At 38.6% G+C, this 20935-nt stretch overlaps 1 protein-coding gene across 2 annotated transcripts in view; it reads right to left on the bottom strand.

Moving 5' to 3' along the window:
* stox2a (storkhead box 2a) overlaps positions 1-20935 on the bottom strand; it is a 63757-nt gene that overhangs the window by 11713 nt on the left and 31109 nt on the right. The window contains exon 1 of one of the 2 annotated variants that reach the window (XM_016232373.1): positions 17544-17737. The exons of the other annotated variant lie outside the window; for it this stretch is intronic. Within the exon in view, the coding sequence (XP_016087859.1) occupies positions 17544-17721 (178 nt within the window). The 5' untranslated portion in view covers positions 17722-17737. Of the gene's footprint in view, positions 1-17543; positions 17738-20935 lie in introns of those variants that run through there. 2 annotated transcript variants of the gene reach the window in all.

Consider the following 20935-nt stretch of genomic DNA (forward strand, 5'->3'; position numbering starts at 1 on the left):
TCTTTAAAAATGTAGAACAAGGCTTGCTGCTAATATAATAATCAACGAAAATAGAAAAGAGTGCAGAGATGCTGGCTTTACTGAAATGTGTCTTTAATAACTCACTAGATGGCAGTAAGCAAAACTATTTATGATAGTTAGTGTAATGTGGACTGATATGGCTGGGGAACAGACTAGTATCAAGTGTATTATTTTACATTAAAAGCAGATGGATAGATTTTTCATGCTTTGTCATTCAGTGTTTTAAGGGTAAGTCATGAGCCATTCAAAGGCATATAAACTGCATTCCTATTCACAAGGTCCCTATGCAGGGGTTAACTGTAGATATTGTTATATACAGTATTTAAACTAAAATAATATGTTATACATAAAACCTAAATGCAGTGATAAGTGACTGTTGTGAAACCACACTTAAGGTGAATTAAGGTGATTAAAAGTGTTAGACACTCAACTCATTTTGGGTAAATTTCCCTCTCCACTTCCTGCGAAATGATTTACTGATGTGAATGTATTCCCTATGCCATTTGCAGTGCCCTTCAAAGTTAAAACGTCTGGGAAAATCTGGAAATCTGGAACCTCACTTAAAATGTCTGAATATCCTGTGAAGTCCACTTTGTAGGGCACGATTGGACGATTGGTACCCAATATACAGATCTATAAGCCAGGAGTACTCTTGTGGAATAAACAATATTATTTTGCATTTTCAGTCAACCATTCTGTTCCTCACTATGGATCGCCTTGTATTTGACAAAATAATAATAATAAAAATAAATCAAATATGCACTTTCAAAATATTTAAATATTCAAGTTAAAATATGATTCTGCTGATAGAAACTGTGATATTAATTATGATTAACTATGCAGGCCAGTGTGCTTTCCAACAATGGGGGAAGCAGATGCAAGCCTAACCTTAGATTCACCATCATAACCTTATGAAACTCAGGTAGAAGTTTGACTGAAGCAACACTAGATGGAGGCAGGATTCCAAAATGTCCAAAACCAAACGGAAGGAAAAGGAAAGGAGCTAAATATTTTCATCTCAGCTAAATTTCTTTTTTAATGAAATCTCCTAACTTTCGTTCATTTAAAGCTGTCATTCTGTTTTGAATATTCAACACGTTTTAAATATTTAACAAATGCCTATCCGAATAACAGTTTTCCATCTGAAGCCTGATCTTCCTGAATTACTGTATTAGTTGATCCAATGTGAGAAATTAAGGCTAATTTTCTAGACTAATTAGCACCTGAACACGCTCAATCAATTCAGGGGGTGCTACACCAATGCCTTGTCCAAATACCCACACTTGCGGTCTTTGCACTTGACCACTTGACTACTTATATGACGTATTTCCTGTATTTGGTCCAAGTGTTCAAGTGAGCATGAAGACCACAAGTGTGTGTAGAACTTTTCATTACCTGATGGGACACACTTATAATTGTTGTAAAAATGCAAGTGTTTACAGAGCTTTATTTTTATTTTCAATACTTCTGTTCAGTGTCTCTATAACAGATGACAATTTAATTTTATGGCGCTTTTAATTAAGTGATAAAAAGCAGTTGCAAATGTTGCACAAAATAAATATCACTACTACTCATTTGCACCAATAAAATGTGCAACCCTTTGTTTTAGTAGCAACTTATGTAATATCTAATTATCATTCATATTTAACATTCATTGGAAAGGTTTCCGTGACCTCTCGCGAGATCTCGGCAAAAAGTCTCTCGATTTATTTTCAGAACATGATGCATGATGGGATACACTAAGCCTTGAATACCGCTCCGGAGCGGTATTCGAGATAGTGTGGATTTAGTGTGCGTTAAGGGCACTGCGTTCTGGAGTTTTTAAGACTTGGGACAGTCTTGTGCACTTACGCGCTCTCAAGTGTAGGTATTTGGACAAGGCACAACACTGAGAGAAGATGGAGGCTTGGTCACCTGACTAATCTCCTTGGTGATCTATGATGTAAACAATGGGTGGGAGTGAGTGAGTAAGGTTCAGTGGGGCACAGATTTGTAAACTATTTGATATGTAAAACATATGCTTGTGGCCTTTTTAAGACTTGATTATTTTATGATCATTTTTAATTCATATATACACAAAAACATTACTAAATGTCGCTCACAAAAAGTAATCTTGTTTTCCTAAATAGTCCCAACACTTGTTAGAAAACCTCAAGCTTCCCTAGAAGACGAGACGTATCCATACAGAAGTGGATAACGCTACAAACAGATTAAACTTTCAACGACTGACAATGACTTCAAATTGTAAATATAATATATTCTGTTTATCTGAACAATGCAATAATTCATCACAATTCTGTGATTATCAGATTGTTGCTCAACTCGGCTACATCTTGTACTTTGTTAGCTTTACCTCTAAAAAAATTCAAAGAAACAAAGAAAGAAAGAGAGAGAGAGCCTTTACCTAAATCCTCACAGCTGCCCACTGAACGAGAGGTGACCTCATTTTTTGTCGGAGAGGACACAAAAGATCTGTCTCTATGACAACAAACCAGAAAAAAAAGTGTTTGCTTGTACACACCAAATGTGGCCAGCACTACCCTTGGAGCCCTATTGTATAGGCCATGCTTTCCACTTGTGCTGTGGTGCTGTTCACTCGGAAAAGGGCTATAATAGATGAGTGCAAAACAAAATCTTTCAGCCAAATTTTTCCAAACCTGCATGAATTTCTTTCTTCTATTGAACACAAAAGATATTTTAAAGAATGCTACACCAAACAGTTGCTGGTAGTCATAGACTTCCATAGTATGAAATAGTGCTGGGTGATGTGCTCAATAGTCGTCCTAGCATTATCCTGTGAGATTGACGAAACATGATATTATCATGCCAATGTATTTCATTACTTACTTCGTTTCATAATTTGTAACTTGATAATTTAATAAAAACATTGTAAGTTACTACTTCTAATGCTTACATTTCCAGTTATTCAAACAGCAGCTACAGAAAACGAGCAAAAAAAATCATCACTGACTTCAGTCCAGCGCAAGTTTATGTACCTTAAAAAACACACATTATAATCATTGCAGCTGTCTTCACCGTATGATGAATAAATCTCTTATACTTACATCGCACATACATCTGCAGTTTGTTGTTTATGATGAGAGAATTCGCAAGAGAGCAGAATTCATTCAGTGAGCGCTGAACAACAAAACTCTGCAGTTTCAGCGATGACTCATCTGAAAACCTCTGATTGGCCGTTGCATTCATAAGCTCAATGGAATCGTGTGTGATTGGTTATAACGTGCAACATTATAAAATCGCGTAAAAAGAAAAATGATGGAACAAATAAGCCCTAATATTAATGAGATATTACTACCTTAATAATAATAATAATCTTGATATCGTAAAAAGACATTAGCCACAGGTGATATCTCTGACTATCGTCGATACATGATACTATCGTTTATCGGCACAACCCTAGTATGAAAAAACGTCAATGGCTACCAGCAACTGTTTGGCTACCAACTTTCTTTAAAATATCTTCTTTTATGTAATTCAAGAAATTCATGCCGGTTTGGAACAACATGCGGGTGAGTAAATGATGACAATTTAAATTTTTGGGTGAACTATCCCTTAACACCAACAGTTTACTTGTCGATGGAGATCCACGTTAACATATATGGGTTCATATACTACAAAAATAAAATACTGGCCATATATCTCTATACATCAATCAATATAGTATCACAGTCACCCTCTCCCACACATTCAGCGCACCCACGAATTACATCACGTCCCATATGGCAGCCCAGCAGCTTCAAACTAGTTCAACTCCACCCATAAGACACACATCCACATACTCTCTCTCTCTCTTTCTGATGGGTAGGTAATGGATTAAGGTCACCAGACTGACTAAAACAGGTTGTTGGACAGACTTAAGCCTTGTTTACTTGTAGCCACATCAGACTGCACCACAAATGCCTGTAAAAAGCAGGCCTCAGTAAGGATGAAAACATCTTGGTTACATCAGAAGTATATTCACAGCTTGTTTGAAAATGGTGGGTGAAGATAACTGCTTTAAAAGTACTCATCCTACACACACACACACCTCTCTGGGTGGGGAGGAACAGCCAGAACATGTGTGACCATATGAGTCTGTTTAGATTTCACTCAAGCACAAGTTAATCATAATCGTCCTAAATAGCTATATAACCTATCATTTTAAATTCATATTTAGGACATCTGAGTGGATTAACCCATGTGACATATACACTTTGAGCTGGCAGTCAAAAGCAAAGCAGGAAACTTGTTAGAGTTTGCTAAACCAATGTCATTTTAGTGAGCAAAAGAAGTAGTATAATGTTCCACCAATAACTTTCTCAGCCTCATTTTTAAAATAATCCATTTAGCCTTTCTCTTTCAATTTAGACCAGGCTTTATAAGGGTCCAAGGCCAAGCTAAGTTACAAACAGATGGGAATATTGAGCTCTCAATTAGTAATTGATTCAGTTTTGCAAAACTCCAGGCTTGTTGAAAAAAAAAAAGTTTAAAAAGGCAGAGACTGCCAGAAATTCACCATTAAACGATGTTGGCAGTGTTTCAGTTATTACAGGATAGCATATTGGTGCCTGTATATTTATAACCTACAACCATATATTCCATCAAGTAATATAACATTAACAAAACATTTTACTTGAACAACCACATCATGAGCCCATTTTTGGGCTGTCCATGAAACATGGCCAATACTCATGTGTAGACACCATGCAAGATCATACACACAAAGACAAAATGCCATCAGAGTAACACAAGACAGTGTGTAGTAAGGCAGATAATGCAGTAAACATTAACCAAATAACATAAAATGTCTCTAATATACATTATCAATAAGAAAAATGAGACGAAACAAAATTGCTTTTATAAAATTCAATCATATGTTATGTGTCGTGCAGGGACTTTTACAGTCCTTTTACAGTTTTTACTTGCAAAAAACGTTAACAGTGTTTTACAGGGGGGGTCAGTAAAAATTCTATTTTTACAGTGTACTAAGCAGAAGATCAGACCCATTCTGTAAAATCATGATACATTTTGAAGAAGTTCAGTATGTAAGCATGTGTGCAAAGTATGTTCTGGAAACATAATACACCAGCCACACGCTGATTTACACAGGATTTTCAACATACAACTACAATCAATGTCCTTTTCAGCTTTTAAAAAAATGCTGAGCATTCACTAATAGTAGTTTGCAGTATGTTGTTAGTGCAATAGCATTTAAAAATTAAAAATAAAAAAAAAGATCTCCTCAGAGCCCCTCTACATTCTGCATCCCTTTTACTCTTTCTAAACTCTTTAGCTGAGGGTCTAGGCTTTACTTGTAAACCAAGTGAAATACATTTTATTCAGCATTACACCAATGAATTAAGTCTGATGATTGTGTACGCTAGGCCAGCAGGGTTAATGCGTGGCTGCAGCTAGCCTAGCCTAGTACCTAGCCTAGATAAGCGTATACAGACTGCTGGCCACTACACTCCACTACATTGACACACGTTCATCCTGCAAATCTGCATCATATGCCACAACCACCATATGAAATTTATAAAAGAGACATTCTAGCTGTGGAACATTGGTTTATGTGTCAACTTCAATAAAACATGCTAGTGAATATGGATGTGGAATCTTGGACCAAAATATTAAGTTTATTTTTATTTTTTTCTTTGTTTATTAGCAGCCAAGGTCACCATGAACTGAAATCAATGGCAGCCTATGTTATGCTATTGACTGTTGACTATTGACATTAAACTGAGTTCAAACCAGCTCCCTGAACAACCCAAATTTACATACAGATCATCTGATACTGAGAAAGAACTACACAATGTAAACATAATTTTGGATATTATCTCTAAATGTTTCAGTTTAAAGTTACTGTTTTAAACGTTGAACAATAATGAGAAAAAAATGAGCCAAAAGGGTGTTTTTTATTTAATACAGCTGCTTAAAAGTTACCCACCTTCACTTTTATGGCAAAATAAATATACCCAAAACATCATAATTACTGTAAAAAAGCTTTGAGCTCTCTATGAAAATATCCCCCATCATACAGCCACAAAAAAGCAACCTACAATCCTAATATTCTGAGATATTGGTATATATAGATATTGGAGGCAGATTCTGTGGCACTGGATTCCAAATTTAGCCAGGGCAAGAGTAGCATTTGCCAAAAGCAGGCCGTCCTCTGAAGAGAGAAATCATAAGGCATCTGATCATGCAAAGACCAAGTGTACATGCCCTCCAGGATATATCTGAGTCAGGCCATATAGGTAAACTTCAATCTTCATAAACGTAACTACACATGAGTGAGCAGTCATGGAGGACACACATGGATTGTGCAACTGCAAAACTCAAACACTAGGCTAATTGCCATAAGGGGCAAAGGAAGGATTCAAGAGAAAATTTTGGCATCATTAGCATCATCAACATTTGCATCACAAGAGGAGAAGATTGGATTTATATCTGTTTTGCAGAGGAAAATTTATGTTAGCAAGTGTGCATGTGTATACCCAATCGGATGGTAATCGATCATGAAACATGAAGTTACTGTAAACACACTGTGCAGTTAATAAATAAGTCAATTCAAGAATTCCAATTAACAAACAAATAATTGTGAGTTGAGTGAAACCCTTTTCTAGAAGCTATTTAAAGAGAGTAGAATACAGAAAAAAGACAACTAAGCAACAGTGGTGGTTTTGAGCTCTGTAGTCATTTACGTTTATATATTTGGTAAATACTTTTATCCAAAGCAACTTATTCTACAATCAAGGTACACATTTTTAATCCGTTATTATTTTCCCTGGAAATCAAACCCATGACATTGGCTTGCTAATGCAATGCTCTGCTGATTAAAGGTGCAGTAGGACATCTTTAGCCTGATAGCATTGAAAGCGTACATCCCACCCTCCCTGCAAATCGCTGTCCAAAACCACGCCTCCTGAATGCATATACACACACAGACCAGATGACCAGAGCCATTTACTACATTACTACAACACATCATGTGTCATTCACCGGTGAGAAAACTTTATAGTACAGTTAGTAACACGGGATGTAAAGAGACTTTCATCCAGCATAACAAAAATGTTTCTGAAGACAATCACCTTTGCACATTTAAGCTACAGGTTTGAGTTTGCTGGAATAAAACATGGCTGCAAAACGTTTTGCACTGCAATCAAGTGGTAATTCATGTGTAAATCAATATATTGACAAGGCTGATAAATCAGCCAATATATTTTTTAATTATCGGCATTAAACAATAAATTTTTGACAACATGCAAGGCTTTTATTTTGAGCTCACAGAGATCCCCTTCTCCATCTTCAGTGATTTACTGTCTCGATTTAACAGTTCTTTCTAATAAAATATTAGACAGAACAGTTAAATAAAGTTAGCATTATATGAAAAATATTATAGTGTGACAACTTTTCTATTATTAGTAATAACATTAAAACTGTCAGCCAAATGCATATGTAGTAGCAAAGAAGTTGTTTAAAAAACAACTTAAGATTTTTTCATAATCTGAAAACTGTTTATTTACAAGTTTAAGCTAAACTTTAAATAAACCAGATTTCTAATAAGATCTCAGATTTTTGGACCTCATTGTATCTAAGGTATAGTTTGATGAAACTGGACAAACCTAATGGCCCGGGTAGGGGTGGGTGATATGACCAAAATGAGCATGATCATGATATAGTTATTTTTGCCTATTATAAGGTCTTAATGATATCAAATATTTTGATACCATAAAAATTTCATAATTTTTGTAACCAGTGTAAATATCACAAAAAACTAATACTAGCCTAAATTTAAAAAAAAAGCTCACTGAAGACAAGTAAACAGTCAGCGATTAAGAATAAGAAACTAACTTCAAGCAATAGGACAAAAAACTACAGTAGAACAAAAAATAAGAAATGCTACATACATTGTATAAAGTAATCAAATGTATAAAAACACTGCATATTCTTCACTGTGTAAATTAAATACATATTATAAAAAAAGTTACAAAAGTGATTTAGTCAAGAACAGTGATATTTTCTTTCTTTTGTTGTTTGATTAACATGAATAACAGTCTCTCAGACAGCGTGCGTGTATAGCAAAATGAGTTCTCCTTCACTGCTGATTGCATTTCAACAACTTGTTTTTAACCACAATGCTTAAAAACGCATGCAAATGACAATTTTTCATGACCACATAGCACAGCAACATCACGTGACCGTTTAATCACCATTCGACAGTCGCAGTCGAAAATCTCTACCAGTTGACAAATTTTTAGCGGTTAATCATGTCTACCAGTATACCGTCAACCCCTAGGCCCAGGTATACTTCTTTTTCCACGTTCCGCTCAATCTCATGCACAGCCATATCTGCACAGCTTTCAAAGTATACTTCACTGCGTATGAGCGTGGAGGACAAGTTCGCCACATGTACAGTGGACTTTCTGTCTTAACATACACCTGGTGCCTGCGCTGTTGTACACGCACCATACAAGCAGACAGAAATATTGGGCTGCACATGGAGGATGTGTGAAGACGTCCGTGGACACTCCTGAGGACAAAAAGTATGTCACCTGAAGTGTACTTTGGGCCTAAGATCGCTCAACAACAGTTTCCTCTTCTGGAAACCCAGCGAATCAATCTACAGAAAAAGGAACACATAGCTCTATTTGGGTGTACTCACACTAGGCACGGTTGCCTTGAACCGAGCCCGAGCCCGAACACGATTATCCCCCATCCCCACTCCCCTGCTGGCCTGCACTCACACTTGCACTAAACATTCCGGGCTGGAGCACGTTTACGTCATGTATGAGATAACAGAGAAAACCACTTTCGCTAATATTCTGCCGAATAATTAATAATATTATAATGAATTATAATTTATGCCTTGCATTGATTTTCACTTGTATGTATCCGAAAATTATTACGGAGGCAGCTGACGTTAATGAAATTATTTGCAGCTTTACTCGCAAACTACATTTCCTGTTCATCAATAAGGTAAGAACCAGAGCCATTATAAACCTAAATATACTTGATTAAATTAATTGAAAAGTGTAGTGTAGTAGTAGTAATTTGGTCTGTCCGCGGCGCCCAGCTACGTCGTGTTGGGTGGACTGTGACGTCACTTCCTGTTTGTTGCTGCCGTGTGGTTTGAGTTTGAGCTCCGTCAAGTTAATTCTTTGTCGTCCCATTTTTTATCTTAAAATCAATGTTGTACTCCATCCTTTTCAGTTCTATAACGTGTGAATATATCCCCTATCGTATTCTACAACAAAAACAATCAGAGCGCCTTGTTAGCACTAGTTCTATTTTTGACTTCCGAGTCCGCTATTAGCATATAGCCAGCTAGCATCGCCAGCGTGGTTGCCGCTAATCTCGCTTACACTAATACTCTATTCACACACATTACCATTGTTTAATAGAATATGTTTGCGGTCGTAATGATGACAATAGCGCACACAAAATAGTATCTGTTCTGTGCTCCAGCACGGTTACCGCTCACACTGCATGCATACCGTGCCCGAGCCCAACTGAACCATGCCCTGGCCCACCTCATCCAACCGGGCCAGGGCCGGCTAAACGAACTGTGCCCGAGCGCGGCACGGAGCGCTCACACTAGTCAAACGAACCGTGCTTTGGGAATCAAACGCGCTCGGGCACAGTTCAAAACACCTAGTGAGTACACCCTTATACTAAACTTCAAACTATAAGTAATAAAATATTTTAATTTCTTAAGTCCAGTAGGCCCTGACTCTCAACAGCATAGTGGTCCAAGCTATAACCGAAAAGAGAGGAAGGGGGGTAGAGCGGAGTGCGTAGGGTGGTCCCCTCAGACTAGGCCCAGACTCTCTGTTGACCCACTTCCATCTGAAGACAAGAAGCACAGTCGTGTACTCTGTAGCCAACACTACTACAAGCACATTAACTGAATACAGAGGTAATGAAGATACAGTCATACCATATGCGCAGCCCTCCATGTTACTATAAGGATTTGTTATAGCCTTCAGGCATGGTGCAAAATGGAGACCAGCATTCTTTTCTACTCAACGGAAAGGTCAAATATCGCTATATAGGACAGACTGTAAACGAACGCTGCTTCAAATGGGGGTCAATGCAGAATCTTCACTTCATGCTGCATGTTAGCTTGCAGTCCTACTTCTGTGGCCTGATTGCTCGCCATTCGTTCATCCCTCCCTCTCTCATGCTCTCATTCTCTTCTCAATCATCTCATGCAAATGCTGCATACAGTCCCACTAGTGATGTCAGCATCTGGGATGTCCAGAACTGGGGTGGATATTTTTAGCCTGGTGCAACGAGTAATAGTATGTGTAGAAGAGAGAAAGAGAGAAAAAAATAGAACGACCGAGTAAATCTATGCTGTGAGGATATAATGAGATGGTCTATATTAAAATAGGTGTGTGTGTTTATCAGAAGAGGGAAAGTACTTTATGAGGACTTGTGCAAGGCACGAACATCTTTCACACATGCATATGTGCGTGTCATTTTTAATGCAAAAGATCCCAAAGGCTTAACTGAGTTTCTCATAGTGGCTGGATGATTTCTACAAATCTATCAGCTGACTGTAGGCAGAGACCAGCGATTTATTCGAGCACAGCCTCTTCTAACTCTCTCTTTCTCCTCTACGCACATTACTACAGAGGCCAGGCTATTACTGCACCAGCATGGCCTCGTTTCTCTCCCATGCCTAAATCAGGGACTCTGTCACAGCTGGGCCGGTGCGTACGTGCGAGTATGTGTAGTTACTTTGTGCCACTAAAATCATGTCCAAAACAGTTCAGTGGAAAACAGGCAAGCAAGATGATACCCTTAATCAACATGAAATCATAGGTTTATAGGTACAAGTTATTCAAAACAGGAAAATGCTATTTGGTTGTAATATTTTATCAAAATGTAGTAACGTTTAAATGATTTTCCTCTTCTGCTTACATTACTTTGGTCAGGCAGACTTTTAGATAATGTTAGCCAATAGCCAAATAGCTACTTGGGCATTGATTTAGTAAACTTGTATTCAGTGTGGTTCAAATTTGCTATGTAACACCCATTTTTCACCATCCTGTCAATTTCTGATGGATAAAACCCAAACTTTTTTCATGGAATAGCTTGTCCCGTGGAAGTATAATGGGATGCAAAAAATCAGTGTGAAATTCACATTGATTTTAAGTATAACACTTTGTACTGGGAGCATTTTTTTGTTGTTGGTAGAAATAAATTTTAGAAGATGTTGGTTTTGCTTTGAGTGCAGGATCCAGCTAAATGTTCCAGACACATACAATAACTATATATACACACTACTATTCAGAACTTTAAGGTCAGTAAGATCTTTTGTTTTTAAGGAAATTAATAATTTTATGCAGCAAGGATGTATTCAGTCGAAAATAAAGACTTACACCGTTACAAAAAATGTATTTTAAATAACTGTTCCCATTTATCAAAGAAACCTGAAAAACAGCTGGCTTCACTTGTAATATCAGTAGGCCCCAGAGGTTAGTCAAGGATAGGTTTGTATACTGCGATTAGCCTGTGCTAACAGGTAAAGGTAGCATAACTTTAAGGACAATCTTGACAGCTACTGTAGGTGAGCACACAGTAAAGCTGGTTGTTAAAATGACACCATCCTGAAAAGGAAGCAAGGCAACAAAGGAGTTTTTGCTGCACTGATCTATGCTGCAGTTATCTGAGCTTTATTACAAAGTCTGTTGTCCTCCAATGAAGTATTCTGAAGTGGATAACGAATGCATATATTTAGTATATACTAAATATGACATGCTACTGTAGCTGTGTTAGCAGCATAAATGAGATTTAACAGCTATGGCAGAGGGCAGGTTTTTAGCAAATAAGGACTTAAATTTCCAAAATAGGCTCATTGGAACAACATCTCTACCTACATTTTTGTTACAAAACTCCAGAAAGTACCTATACATAAAGTTCACTGAGGTTTCTAGATGAAATGACCACAAGTGCCAGTAAAACACCAACAACCTGAAACTTGGAAAATTCCTTTTGACACAATTCATGGTTACAGGGGCAGATTATTAATTAATAATTACTTATTTCTTGTGTGTTGTTCTTGCACAATTATGACCTCAAAACTGTCCATGGTTTATAAATGAATACATGTTCGTGTTTGCATCAGATGTCCAGCTCCACACGTATGGCTTTTCTCATGTAGTAAACTTGCTTGATAGCTCACCTGGTATAGCATTGCACTTGCAAAAAAAAGATTTTAAAGTCTTGTAGAAACTAGCTACAATTGACCTATCGGTAAGCCCCGCCCCCCTTAGTTAATGTCGCGAACTCGGACAAACGGAGTTGCTAACTGTCTTACAATGACAGCTGTCAGTGTGAAAACCTTGTCCTTATATCTTTTTTATATATGTTGGACACAAAAGAGCCACCATTCAAGTGGGACTTAATTATGTCATGGAGGGATATACAGTGGGTACGGAAAGTATTCAGACCCCCTTAAATTTTTCACTCTTTGTTATATTGCAGCCATTTGCTAAAATCATTTAAGTTAATTTTTTTTCCCTCATTAATGTACACACAGCACCCCATATTGACAGAAAAACACAGAATTGTTGACATTTTTGCAGATTTATTAAAAAAGAAAAACTGAAATATCACATGGTCCTAAGTATTCAGACCCTTTGCTGTGACACTCATATATTTAACTCAGGTGCTGTCCATTTCTTCTGATCATCCTTGAGATGGTTCTACACCTTCATTTGAGTCCAGCTGTGTTTGATTATACTGATTGGACTTGATTAGGAAAGCCACACACCTGTCTATATAAGACCTTACAGCTCACAGTGCATGTCAGAGCAAATGAGAATCATGAGGTCAAAGGAACTGCCTGAAGAGCTCAGAGACAGAATTGTGGCAAGGCACAGAAAATTTCTGCTGAACTTAAGGTTCCTAAGAGCACAGTGGCCTCCATAATCCTTAAATGGAAGACGTTTGGGACCACCAGAACCCTTCCTAGAGCTGGCCGCCCGACAGAACTGGAGAGGCTCTGCAAGGAGGAATGGCAGAGGATCCTCAAATCCAGGTGTGAAAAACTTGTTGCCTCTTTCCCAAAAAGACTCATGGCTGTATTAGTTCAAAAGGGTGCTTCTACTAAATACTGAGCAAAGGGTCTGAATACTTAGGACCATGTGATATTTCAGTTTTTCTTTTTTAATAAATCTGCAAAAATGTCAACAATTCTGTGTTTTTCTGTCAATATGGGGTGCTGTGTGTACATTAATGAGGAAAAAAAAATAACTTAAATGATTTTAGCAAATGGCTGCAATATAACAAAGAGTGAAAAATTTAAGGGGGTCTGAATACTTTCCGTACCCACTGTATATAAAAGATTTTAAAATAGGGTTTGTAGATCACAAGTGGGAGAAGCCTCATGTTACATTCGTCACGATCGCAGATAACAACATCCCAGATCAACACTGTTCATTTATTGCAGGGTACGATTAAATTACTTTACATTTTACCAGTTTAATATGAAGACACAGTGAAATGTAGACCTTCGTTTATGTGTTTTTGTCCTACACTAAGACGTGAGAACAGTCCGCTATTTAGGTTTGCATGGACTCACTAACTTTAACGTTAGCTAGTTTTAGCCAGAGATACCTTGCTAAAGCACAAGATGACATTAACGTTCTGCTTGAACAGATGAAAATTGTAACTTAATGAGAGTATGACAACCAGAAAACAAACGTTTTTGTTTTCATTGGGATTGGGGGTGAATGCTTTGGGACATTTTGCTCTGTTTTGTTTGGGTTTAGGAAATATAATAACATCAATTCCATTGCCTATCCTCTCAGGATACCTGGAATCAGAGTTACAAGTACCCCAGGCACATAGTTTTTCCATTTTTGAAACATATACCCTATAAAAAAAATGCGAGCTTTGGATCTTCCATTGTTTCCCTATGGCGCTGAAACCTACAGATGTCCGAGTTCCGCTCCCCATGCAACTGATACTCGACTGCCATTGGCTCATCTGCGTTCGAGGGGAGGGGCTTACCAATAGGTCAATTGTATGGTTACTTCAGAAAGTGCATTTTATCTCATGTTTGCTTTTCCTATTGGTTGCATTTACCTTTTAATTTCACTCACAGGACAATTTTCAAACTACCGCAATAAGTACAATATCCTGTGTAATAAAACATTGCCAGATTCAAGTTCATCTGTTTCAGATGGAAACTTTTATCACCAGTCACTGGACATTTCACTTTAAATGTGTTGCGAAACATGCAAAAAGCAACGTAATACCATTTTGCAGAAACGCCACAGGCACTATTTCCAATGAGCCTGGGCTGTAAATGTAGGTCTGTTTTTTCAAGCATTTTTGTCTTTTCACACTGTTTCTCAATGGTGGTTTTAATGGTGGGGGAACAATACATAAATTACAACAATTGTCACTATTCCTTTAAAGAACAGAGGGACAGATGGCAAAATGTCAGCTTCTAAAACACTTAGCTGTAAAAGCTGAAAAGGAATTGCCACGTTAAAAAAGTGAGACCTGAAAAAAGTGATAATTCAAGTTGAGACATTTTTATCTGGCTTGAAGTACAGACAATTTAAACCTCATCTGGTGAACTCTAGCATATTTTGTGGCACTTTCCATGGGGTAAAAAAATAGGGTCTAATGCTTGGGGACATCAACTTTTTTAGCATATGGTCAAAGAAAGTTGGTACTTTACCTTCTCAAAATGATTGTGATTGTCAGCCTTAAACATTCACACAAAAATTACCAGTTTATTTTGAATCACATTTTTCAAAAAAAATTGAAAAAACCAGTTTAAATCCTTGATTTGTGTGATTAGCAATGAACATTAAATTAACCTTAAAATAAAAATTACATTTATTAAATCACTATGGCAGAATGGGTAATAAGTGCACAGATTTAGCCTAAATTAAGCTACCACTCAGTAAAGGTTAGCTGATTTAGGCTAAAATGTTAATGATTAACTTAATTTCCCAATACTCAGAGAGACAATATTTGTTTGATCGTCAATTTTCACGATAGTTTAGGTAAAAGGGTTCAATTCTTGAATTTTATGGATGCTGTGACTACAATTTACTTAATTTTGTAGGTAATTTGTAGGTAGGTGACTTGCCTTTATGCCATGTTGTAGAAAGAGGTTTGCATTAGTTAATTAGTTAAAAAATAAGATTACAATAAACTGATTATGAATTCGACAGATGCAAAATTATTATATATTTCTATTATTTTAATTGTTGGATAGAGCCTTTAGGGTGGGACAGTCTTGGTTCATCTATATTTTATTAAAGAAATCGAATAATTCTTACAACAAAACATGGAACTGTGCCAGCAAAGTGTACAGCGAAATGTATCCTATTTGTGAGTGTTACCTGATATGCTTAAAACTAAGAGAACTTACAGATTTTCTCCTTTTCACAGTCTCTGTTCTAACTTTGCACTCAATTTGTCACACCTCATGAACACACACACATGACTGTACAAACATGCAAGCAGATACATTGCACCAAACTAAAAGGACTGGCAACTTTCTTTACCCCAAACACAGATAAAAAATACAGTTTAAAAAATTGAGGTGGTGTCACCTTTCCATTTCACTATTGAGCTCCTCTACAAGCCTGACCAGCTCTCCAGTTATAAGCCTTTATTATGGACAATAACAGTGGACTCACAACCAAAATGGAGAAAAGCAGCCATGAAACCTAAGGCCATCTCACAATCTCTGTACAACTGGGAAATCAGCTGCCAGAATGGTTATTCATGATGCTACAAACTTAATACTGTAAAACCATTGCTGGGACCAAAATGGTGGATGCATGATGCTTGATTTCATCCTCTGCTTTGCTTGTGTTGTTGCGACTGCTTCACCACTACAGCATGCTTCAAAAGACCCTGTCTATCAGCACATCAAATGCAGCAACCTCACATGTCCATCTAAACAATGATGGAGAACGACAGGTACTAGGCTAATGCACTAGGCTAACAAACATTTACATTAGGGTTCCTCAAATCCAGTCCAGAACATTCACACAAAAATTACCAGTTTATTTTGAATCAAATTTTTCAAAAAAAATTGAAAAAACCAGTTTAAATCCTTGATTTGTGTGATTAGCAATGAACATTAAATTAACCTTAAAATAAAAATTACATTTATTAAATCACTATGGCAGAATGGGTAATAAGTGCACAGATTTTGCCTAAATTAAGCTACCACTCAGTAAAGGTTAGCTGATTTAGGCTAAAATGTTAATGATTAACTTAATTTCCCAATACTCAGAGAGACAATATTTGTTTGATCGTCAATTTTCACGATAGTTTAGGTAAAAGGGTTCAATTCTTGAATTTTATGGATGCTGTGACTACAATTTACTTAATTTTGTAGGTAATTTGTAGGTAGGTGACTTGCCTTTATGCCATGTTGTAGAAAGAGGTTTGCATTAGTTAATTAGTTAAAAAATAAGATTACAATAAACTGATTATGAATTCGACAGATGCAAAATTATTATATATTTCTATTATTTTAATTGTTGGATAGAGCCTTTAGGGTGGGACAGTCTTGGTTCATCTATATTTTATTAAAGAAATCGAATAATTCTTACAACAAAACATGGAACTGTGCCAGCAAAGTGTACAGCGAAATGTATCCTATTTGTGAGTGTTACCTGATATGCTTAAAACTAAGAGAACTTACAGATTTTCTCCTTTTCACAGTCTCTGTTCTAACTTTGCACTCAATTTGTCACACCTCATGAACACACACACATGACTGTACAAACATGCAAGCAGATACATTGCACCAAACTAAAAGGACTGGCAACTTTCTTTACCCCAAACACAGATAAAAAATACAGTTTAAAAAATTGAGGTGGTGTCACCTTTCCATTTCACTATTGAGCTCCTCTACAAGCCTGACCAGCTCTCCAGTTATAAGCCTTTATTATGGACAATAACAGTGGACTCACAACCAAAATGGAGAAAAGCAGCCATGAAACCTAAGGCCATCTCACAATCTCTGTACAACTGGGAAATCAGCTGCCAGAATGGTTATTCATGATGCTACAAACTTAATACTGTAAAACCATTGCTGGGACCAAAATGGTGGATGCATGATGCTTGATTTCATCCTCTGCTTTGCTTGTGTTGTTGCGACTGCTTCACCACTACAGCATGCTTCAAAAGACCCTGTCTATCAGCACATCAAATGCAGCAACCTCACATGTCCATCTAAACAATGATGGAGAACGACAGGTACTAGGCTAATGCACTAGGCTAACAAACATTTACATTAGGGTTCCTCAAATCCAGTCCAGAAGGGCCACTGCCCCTGCAGAGTTTAGATCCAACCCAAATCGGAGACACCTAAGCAAGCTAGTCAAGGTCTTGAGAGTTACTAGAAAATGACAGGCAAGTGAGGTGGGTTTGAGCTAAACTCTACAGTGGTCCTTCAGGAACAGATTTGTGGAACCCTGATCTACGGCCTCTGGTCCAAGGTGAAACAGAGGTCCTGGGGGACCCACCTGGTGTCATGTAGCCTCGTGGAGAAGGGGAGATGTGGGTCGGAGGAGGGGGCGGTGGAAAGTGCTTATGGTGGTGGTAGTCCTTCTCACTGCGAGAGCGGATGCGTTCCAAGGCCCGCTCCGGTAGATCTGAGCTGGGCCAGGCCCGCCTAAGGTTGGTGCTGCGGGTCTTCTTCATGCCGGCAGGAGGGGGGAAGGGGGGAGAGAGGAAGGGGGGAAGGGGAGGGAGGGGGTGGGGAGTAACCTGGATTCAGTCCCTCCCCCACATTGGTAGGGGACACCCCAGTCAAGGTATCAGGCCAGAGTCATGGTAAGGGCGCTCTCGCACATGCACACGTGCGTACGCATATACACACATACGCGCACGTATGCACGCGAACCGGGGGTGACACGTGGCGGCGCAGGCGGGCGTGCTCAGTGACGGGCAGGCTGGCTGGAGGTGGGCGTGGGAGCGCTGGGCTGGGCTGTCCTTTGAGGCATCACCCTTGGCTGGAACAAATCCCGCCGACCCCCTGACAAACATCCGGATTCATGTGCCACGAAGGGCACATTACGTCGCCAGGCACTGCAGGGATGGGAGAAGAGGGGGATGGCGGGGTGGGAATTGGGTGAGAGGAGCGAGAAGCAGCGCAAAAACAATTCCGGACAGTGCGTGCGTACCGACAAACACACATATGAGTTTAAGCAAGGTGCATTGCGATGAAAGGATGGAGCGGTGAAGGAAGGGAGGGAGGATAGGGTATTTTGGAGGGAGAGAGGGAGGGAGGGAGAAAGAGAGAGAGAGAGGCCTGCCTGTCCAACAATAGCCCAAATCAGCACGGCGGCGGCAGCCCCTCGGACAAGTCTGCTGAAAAACAAAAGGCCTGCCAGGGAAAGGGAAAAAAAGAAGAAAGGAGAGAATGGCCTCTGAGGTGACCTCGAAGCTTTGGTGATCTCAGTCCGCAGACAAGCCCGTGTCAGCCTCCCTCCTCTCCAGCTCTGCCACTAGCCTCCGTCGAAAACAACGCCACGCACGAGGGGTGGGTAGAAAAGCCGCGACAAGGGGGAAGGTGGGAAAATGGAAACTGCAGATGCGAAAGAAAGGTCCTCCTCTTTTCTTCCGTAATTCCACAGTGAAGGAGGACGGCGGCTGCGAGGCTACACGCTCATTCACGCGACTACATCTTGTCTCCGAGGCTCCCTCCTCTTTCAATGCTGATGCCGTCGCTGCTGCTGCTGCTAACACTGCTGCTGCCAGCACCTTATGAAAGGGGTGTGTGAGTGAGGGGGGAGGCGGGAGAGAAGGAGAGCAGCAGAGCAAGCGATCGAGTGTGTGAGCGCGCGGCAGAGGCTGTACGTGAACGTGCGTGTTTCTGAGTGCGACTGAGAGCGAGTTAGCGTGGATGGAAAAAAAAGATGGGGAAAGGGGAAATATTAGCAGCATTCATAAAGGAAATCAAAGAAGGAATAGAAAATACGTGCAGACCGTAGCAGGTGTCCTAAGAATAACATGTAATAAAAAAAAATTTGAAAACAAATGTATCTTCTCCATCTTCCCCATGACCTGCTTTAGTTCCACACTAATTGTACAAGAGTATTTGTCCTATTCAACGCTCACTTTATCTTTCAGCATTCATAAGCAAATTCAAGGCCAAAGCACAATAATTACAGAAAAGAGAGAAATTTTTATTATTTTCATTTGTGACCGAATAAAGAAAAAAAATTGAAAATCGTATCCACTGCTTTCATCAGCACACGTTTTTATTTATTTAGACATTGTAATGACATTAAAGCGATTCTCTACCCAAAAATTATGCCATACTGTCTGAGATGTATACAACTTGCATTCTTCTGTGAACAGAGATTTTTAGAAAAACATAAATCTCTGTGAGCCCATATAATGCAAGTGGATACGAGCCCCAAAGTTGACGCTTCAAAAACCACTCAAAACTAACACTATGCTAATCCATATGACCAGTAGCGGCTCCTGACCGTAAATTTAGGTGGGGCAGATTCTGGGTCGTAGTGCTAATATATGAAAAACATTTTGTAAGCTTTATATTCTAATCTCTGAAAACATGGGGACAAAATTTTGGCAAAGATGTCCTTGCTTTATCCTGTGGGTGGCGCACTAATGTTGATTGATAGGCTCGAAGTAATGTTACACGCATAAAATGCTGTATAATAATTGCCTTAGTATTTATCACCTCCAAATGTTGATTTAGGTGTTACAAGTTGAGGAGCAATTCTTGGGAGGAAAGAAGAGCATATGTCTATTCTCAGAATAAACAAAACAATACAGAAAAGAGAGAAATTTTTATTATTTTCATTTGTGACCGAATAAAGAAAAAAAATTGAAAATCGTATCCACTGCTTTCATCAGCACACGTTTTTATTTATTTAGACATTGTAATGACATTAAAGCGATTCTCTACCCAAAAATTATGCCATACTGTCTGAGATGTATACAACTTGCATTCTTCTGTGAACAGAGATTTTTAGAAAAACATAAATCTCTGTGAGCCCATATAATGCAAGTGGATACGAGCCCCAAAGTTGACGCTTCAAAAACCACTCAAAACTAACACTATGCTAATCCATATGACCAGTAGCGGCTCCTGACCGTAAATTTAGGTGGGGCAGATTCTGGGTCGTAGTGCTAATATATGAAAAACATTTTGTAAGCTTTATATTCTAATCTCTGAAAACATGGGGACAAAATTTTGGCAAAGATGTCCTTGCTTTATCCTGTGGGTGGCGCACTAATGTTGATTGATAGGCTCGAAGTAATGTTACACGCATAAAATGCTGTATAATAATTGCCTTAGTATTTATCACCTCCAAATTTAGAATGTTACAAATTGTGGAGCAATTCGGGTGAGGAAAAAAGATCATATGTCTATTCTCAGAATAAACAAAACAATCACAACAGAACCATATAAAGGCTATTCATGTGAGCACATTTAAACTAAAGGATTTAACGTATAGTCTACTTTGTTAATTTGATCCACTACTCCACATAGAAAAAACAGACATGCCAACTAGTTACTGACCTGATGCAGACCCATAGCTGAAGCGGATTGATATCGTCTTGGTGGAGCAAGGTTCACGTAAAGTAACGTGAAAATAAGCGGGCAGTCTCAGATCTGCCCCAATGGCTCTCAATTAGAACGCGCTGCAGTTCCCCTTTTCACCACTTTACGTTGCAAAATTGTGGGGTGCTTTTGAGCTCGGGAGGTCTCAGGCACCATCTGCCCCGCTTAGTATCATACATGCCTGCTAAAGCCATGTGCGGGATTTTAATATATAGGCCTACTGCTTTCTTTACGACTTAAAATAGTCTAGAAAATCCGAAAAATATTTGTTGCAGAATGCTGAACACATTTACAATTTATTATTGATTCAGTTTATAT

Source organism: Sinocyclocheilus grahami, unplaced genomic scaffold, assembly GCF_001515645.1.
Source record: "Sinocyclocheilus grahami isolate Dianchi unplaced genomic scaffold, SAMN03320097.WGS_v1.1 scaffold17.1, whole genome shotgun sequence".
NCBI classification, from domain to species: domain Eukaryota; kingdom Metazoa; phylum Chordata; class Actinopteri; order Cypriniformes; family Cyprinidae; genus Sinocyclocheilus; species Sinocyclocheilus grahami.